The sequence below is a fragment of the Halyomorpha halys genome, unplaced genomic scaffold, assembly GCF_000696795.3.
Source record: "Halyomorpha halys isolate HHAL.00 unplaced genomic scaffold, Hhal_1.1 Scaffold601.1, whole genome shotgun sequence".
NCBI lineage: Eukaryota > Metazoa > Arthropoda > Insecta > Hemiptera > Pentatomidae > Halyomorpha > Halyomorpha halys.
This window is the reverse complement of record NW_027112563.1, coordinates 579,101-585,876: the sequence shown is the minus strand read 5'-3', so window position 1 is coordinate 585,876 and position 6,776 is coordinate 579,101. Positions and strand designations below refer to the sequence as shown.

Sequence of the window (6,776 nt, the reverse complement as noted above, 5' to 3'; positions counted from 1 at the left end):
GGCACATTAAAATAAGTTAATCGTACTTATTTGTGTTTTTCATTGACCGCACCCCCAACCATCTTCTCCTCATAATAAATATAAAATTTATAACAGAATGTCTTGCAGCAGCCTGGGCTTCAGTCTTCGGGTTGAGGTTGGGTTTCCCATGTTATTGGTCCCAGGTCACTGCTCATTTAACTGTTGGCAACTGGTAGTGGAACTTCATGAACTGTTTTTTGATGTAATTCTCTATTGACTCCATTTGTAATTCCCGATGCAATTGGCTATTTCTTATGTACCAAGGAGCAATTATTGCAATTCTTAGGACTTTATTTTGAAAAGATTGTAATTTTTTCCTTTTCGTAAAGGATAATGCTTCCCAGACTTCACAGCCGTACATCAGCTGTGGCCTGAGAATTGTTTTAAATATAATGAAAGTTGTTTCTGATTTTACTTTGGAATTTCTGTTTAGGATGGGATATAGCATTGCTAACCTTGTGTAGGTTTGAGTTAGTTTGATGTTGATATGGTGATTCCAGGTATGGCGGCGATCTAGGTGAATTCCTTGATATCTTACTGTTTCACTGGCAGGATTCCATTTCACATTTTTACCTTTGAGGATTAGTTCCGGTGGGTGTCGGAGAGTAAAAAATTTTGAATTACATTTTTCAATGTCAAACTAATCATCCATTTAGTGAAATATTGTTCTAGATCATTAAGGTGACTTTGCAAAGTGTTTCTAGCAATTATTATGTCATGTTGAGAGAACACAGCTGTATCATCAGCGAACGTTGCTATGGAGGTGTGTGTAGACTGGATGATGTCATGAAGAAGTTAAACAGAATGAGAGAAAGGACTGAATCTTGTGGAGTACTGGCATGGATTTGTCTAAGGGTAGAATTTTGGTTATTTATTCTGACAGAAAATGTTCTACCATTGAGGAATGAGCTCAGAGTATTGTATAGGTGTTTTGGAGTGTCTACTTTCTTTAGTTTATATAGGAAACCTCGATGCCAGACCTCATCGAACGCCTGTTGGAAATTCAAGAACGCTACCAGGCTATGTCTCTTTTTTTTCCAATCTGTTGATTATATATTCCGATAGTCTTGCCATTTGGTGAGAAGTCTGAGGCGCCTGACGTGGACACTGTTGATTCTTGTTAGTGATCTCGGAGTATGTCCGGCTTGAGTCTTGATGAGATCGATCCAAGGTTTTTGAAATAGAAAGCTCCAATTCGATGACCTGAACTGATTGATGTTTTCTCTAAGTTTGGGAAAATTTCCTAATTTTGGGTTTCAGGCGGTATGATGTGAGTTTGATCTAGGCCTTTTGATGTCATGAAATGAGATCTCTGCTTGTATAGACTTCACAGCTTCTGTAGCTTGCTGGGTGGCCTTTTTTACATAGCACACATTTTGTCAGTTCATCCCGTGGTTTCTGGCAGGTATTAGTAGTGTGAGGGCCAGCACATTTGACACAACTGGCCTGGTGATGGCAGTAGGTCTTTTTATGCCCTAAGTTTTGAGTGCACTGCACAATAATCAGTTTTCGTTTAGGCTGCTCAATTTTGATGATCCATCCTTGCAACCAGAAATATATCAGAATTATTTTGGGCTTGCTCTAAATCAATACGAAATAATGGTAGAGGATATTTTTCAGTGGGATGTTAAATCCCTGATATATTCCTTACATTGTGGCCAATTTCTTCTAGGCCTGTTTTGATAGCGGTTGTGAGAGTGGTTGAATAGAGGCTAAAGACTGGGTTAACACTTATATCTTGTTGGTAAGGGGGTTTTTAATCAGGTTGGCTAACTGTCTTGGGTAAACGGTTTTCAGCTTGGGTGGTAAAATACCTGGAATTTTTTTTCTGCTCTTAACATTTTCATTTCCCCAGTTCTTTTCTTTCCTTTTATATCTTCTTTCTCTGGTGACGATGTTCTCCTCTCTTTGCCTTATGTGGTATTCCTCATAAACCAGGAACCTATGCCTAATACATATATCTGCAAATTATTTTAAACATTCCATTTCTTTTTGTGAACAGGGTTTCTAGTGCGCATCCACTGTCCCCTTGCATGATTTTTTCTTTGATTTTTAGCAGTATTGATTTTGGGCAGCTGCCAGAAAATGTTTTTCCTCTAAATGGAAAGGTTGTACAGTTGCCTCATGTAAACTGTTTGAGACCAACTCAAACATTGGTTTATACCTCATTTAACATTAAAGCATTTCTGCCAATCATATAACTCTGACTAAACAGCTAATAAATTTGATAAAATAAGCCAGAAGCACATGAAGGGAGTGTACCCATCACAATTAATCATCCAAAAATCATATAATTGGTTTTGGTTCTGTGTTCTTGTGTCTTGTGGTTTTTGTTCTGTTTTCTTGTGTCATGGTTTTTGTTCTGTCTGCTTGTGTTTTGAAGATGATTAAATACATTTCTGGTTAACAAAACCCTAATATCTTATTCGTCCATAACATTAAGTGCAGTAATATATATAAATTAAAAAAAAAAAGAAATTATAGTTATTGACAAATATTTTACTGTTTCCATATTTACAAATTTTGAATCAATATAAGAAACATTCATTTAAATTATATATCAGTGGAGACTGGATTTTTGTGCAGTAAAAAAAACAAAAAAAAAGTGCAGTAAGAACTCCGAAATATGTATTTAAATTCATGCTATATTATTTCATAGATTATGAATTGGATATATAATAGTTTAAAAATATGATGCACATTGGAATAAAATATGCAATAACATGGAAATCCAATCATTTATTTTTTTTTTTACTACCCTGATGCTTTAGAGGAATTTCAGTTGGCCTCCACCTTTTGCAGGTCACAAGAATTATCCCGAACTAGAACTAGTGGCTGAGATAGGAAAAATAGAGCTTGTATTGTGTATCATTTAACTGAATATTGTTAAATATAATTGTTAGTTTTGTGACATTATTTATTTTATTGTTTCATCAATTGAATACACATTTGTTAATGAAATAATAATTTCCTAGTTAAACATCCTTTTCATGATTCAAATTGCTGTCAAGGTTTGAATGAATTTGAAGTTAGAAAAGAAAAGATGCATTTGCACTAAAAACCAGTCTCTACTTATCAGTTCTAGTGTCAACTGAAAGTCTACTCCATCGGGAAAGTTTATTGAGTTCTAAGGAGAACAATTTTCAGGAATTCCAACAAAGCTACCCTTTTTCAAATCGGTTTTATCAATAGCATTAAATAAATATTACTTTTTATACCATCTTTCTAATAATAATAATAAAATGATTATTAATACTGCCAAGCATTAGTTGGTCCTTATTGAAAAAGATGGGGAGCTAAGTAAGCATACTCATCTATGTAAACAATATCAGGAAACTGAACTAATTGATTATAATATATAATTGATATAATTGACTAAGTATTGATTAGTAGCAGAAAAGGTAAAAATAAAAATAGAAGTGTGTATTATGTTCATGAGGATTTAATTTAAATAAGCAAATTTTATTATTTTTTGTGAATAAACACTAGCTAATTCTGTTGTTTGAGGTTTGCTAAATGTTTATATAAAGAAATGAGTTATTTTCTGTAGGTATTTTTTTTTTATTAAAGATTTGAAAAATATTTAATTAATGGGAATGCAATGTTTCTTTAATAATCATTGTATTTAAATAATAATTCTAGTTTTTTAGTACCTAGTAAACTTTACTTGTTAATATGACTTAAGTTTCAAGATTTATTTAAAGATACTGATGAAGATATATCTTCTTTATGAACTACCTAAGCACTACCTTTTTGCATGATCTAGCATGGGACTTCTATCCAATGAAAGCATGGCTGCTCTGAACTTCCAAACTTTGAAAGCACGTTCAAACTTCAATTAAATGTTCCTCTTAAATTATATGATTTTTCTTTATGATATACATTTATATATAATGGATCTGATGAATTGTTGTCTTTTTAATTATTATTTTATTTAGGTGGTGATATGGATCCTGCAGACATAGCAGATTTATTTGATGAGTTTGATTTAAGTGATTCGGGCCCTGAAGTGGATACATTAAGCATTACTTCTACACCAAAACCATCATTAAGACCTTTTTTCTCGTCATCTAGTCGGTCTCTCTTGCATGACTCTGTCAGTACGCCAGGTAATGTTACTTGAGGTCTTATTATGGTATATTCCAATTATATACCATATTATAATATACCATGGTATAGTCTTAATATGATGGTATTATTCTGGACCCTAGTCAAACTTTCAACCGGAAAGAAAAGTTTATTGATGGCAGTTTCTTCGAGTAGTTAAAGGATCTCTATTTAGTGTGCCCTAGGTTTCTTTAATTATGAAAAGATTTTTCATTACATTTTGGGGCATACGAATGTTGACTGATACACAACTATAGTGGATAGTTCTTAAAACTAGGAAAGGGATGAACTGATCTCAAAATTATGCCATTATCAGCATTGAGTGACTTCTTACACTAAAAAAAAAAACAATAATAAGAAAGTACACTAAGTCACATTCGTATCTATAATCCTTCAACATTAAAAATATCAGTTCTTAAAATGGCTTTTTGATTATTAAAAGTTTATAATAGTTTTTAGGGTTATTTGCTCTGTTGGAAGTATTATTAAAATGATAATTTATTTCTAGACTCTGTAATGGGATGGGTAATATCTCTCATTTATATCCTATGTTTGTTTTCTTTAAGAAGAAAATACATTGGTTGGTCTAATTTATTAGTTTGTCCTTTTACCTTATCTTCATCAATTCTTGTTATGCATTATGGAATACGCATAGTATAGAGATTAGAACATATCTATTAGGCATCTTACTTTCTAATCAATAAATGACATAGTCAAGGCAGTTGCATTGAATGAAGTCTTTTCAATGTATCATCTAAAGAACAATGTATAACAACTGAGATTGCATCACATCAGCTCTTTTAAAGGTACGTCTTTTAAATTCCTGATCATGATTTTTTTTTTTTTCAGAAACTGTTACTAATTGCATATACATTATGCTATATGTATGGTGTTAACTAATGTTATGTGAGGTACATTATTTGAAAATTTTACATTTATTGTATTATACTGACTGATGCTACAGAAGCATAAAGTTATTTTTGAGGAATGCTTATTGTCTAGTCAAAGATGGTGAAGCTTGATTGAGAGATAAGAATTGCACATGACCCGCACAATATATCATACTCAGTTTATTTTGATATTAGAACACTGCTTGGCCGTCCATTTAGCTGGAATGAGATGCTATAACATTCTTGAAAAAAGTTGGATCAAAAAGAAAGGATATTATATAGAGTAATTTTTAAGTCATAACTTTTATTTATTTACATTTTTTTTTCTTTTTTGAGGTTATTTGATAATTATGTAACCCTAAAGCTCCTGAACTTTTCAGTCTTAGTCTAGAATTCTTCTGACTTAGGTATTAGAGTGTATTTTCATTTATTTGTTTCGAATGGATTAAATCTGGGGCTCATCGAGCCTCTTCCAGAGGTTCAATGAAATACTTAAGGATTGGGTCATTCTACATCAGATTAACACAGTTTTTAACATTGTCATCTCAAATTTTCTTAAATTTGACACAGGTTATATGTATATATCTCTACCTTTCTCAGCTTTTGGTGAAAAGATGACATTTGGCATTATATTTGTTTCAAATGATAATGTAGGGGTTTCTCCATTTACTTACTTAAACCAAAAGGGTTATGCTTTTTTGCTACTATTCCTAAAACGATTCCTCCACCAAAAAAAAAAAAGTGGGTAATGACTGGATTAGATGATGAAAATATTTAAGGTGCACTAACAGCATTATTAAAGAAAGGAAGGAGGCAATAACTCAATCAATTTAGAAAATCTGGTAAATGGTGATACGAAGAATGGCTATATTTTTATTTCAATAATAGCAATATCACTTGTTAGTATAACAAACTGTATAAATAGTGTTTTTTATAAGCCATTTTGCAGAGAAAACTTTTTATTAATGTGATTATTATGTACATATAAGTTAATTAAACATAATTATATACATATAAGTATATTAAGAACTTTCTTTAAGCACTAGGATCTAGTAAGGTTACTTGAAATTGTGTTTACTCTTAGATTTAAAAATGAAGTCAAAATTATTTGAATATATTTCTCCTTCATAATTCTATAAAACAACTGGGTGTACAACTATGTATAATATTCATTATTTATGACATAAGCTCTTTATAGAGCATGAAAATCAGCTCTGGAATCTATTGCATCTACAGCAGATTAAAGACTTAACTCTCTATAAGAATAGATATTTCATGAATATTAAGAAGCTAGTATAAATTCAATATCTGCTACAAGCCAGTGACAGAAAGATAAATTAAAGTAATTATTACTCATGTTTCATTGTGAACATTTTAGAATTATAATTGCCTGGACAAAATAAAAATGTAAAAGAAGCTCAATAGGACACATATTGATTACTGTTCGGCCATTTGAAGAAATGGTATTAATAGAATATTTTATCTTCAAGAATTCGAAAAAATGTTTAAGACAGAACATGGAAACTCAAGAAAACCAGTGGATCATACTATGGATATAGTGAAACTAAACGGAAGCTCATCTCTCTGAGTGCTTTATTTTCAATAATAAACCTTAAAACACAGATTTCAATGGTATTTTTATTACTTGAGTGTTTTATTAATACACTACTAGTAATTATTCCAGAATCTTAGTATCTTTAATCTTATTATATAACCTCTATTACTAACAAGAAGTTTAATATTAATAATTTATATATA

The 6,776-nt window shown here is 31.4% G+C and overlaps 1 protein-coding gene across 1 annotated transcript in view; it reads left to right on the top strand.

The window, feature by feature from the left end:
- Positions 1–6,776, top strand: part of KrT95D (phosphofurin acidic cluster sorting protein KrT95D) — a 52,630-nt gene that overhangs the window by 36,211 nt on the left and 9,643 nt on the right. The window contains exon 8 of the mRNA XM_014426890.2: positions 3,960–4,130. Coding sequence (XP_014282376.1) covers positions 3,960–4,130 — 171 coding nt within the window. The remainder of the gene's footprint in view (positions 1–3,959; positions 4,131–6,776) is intronic.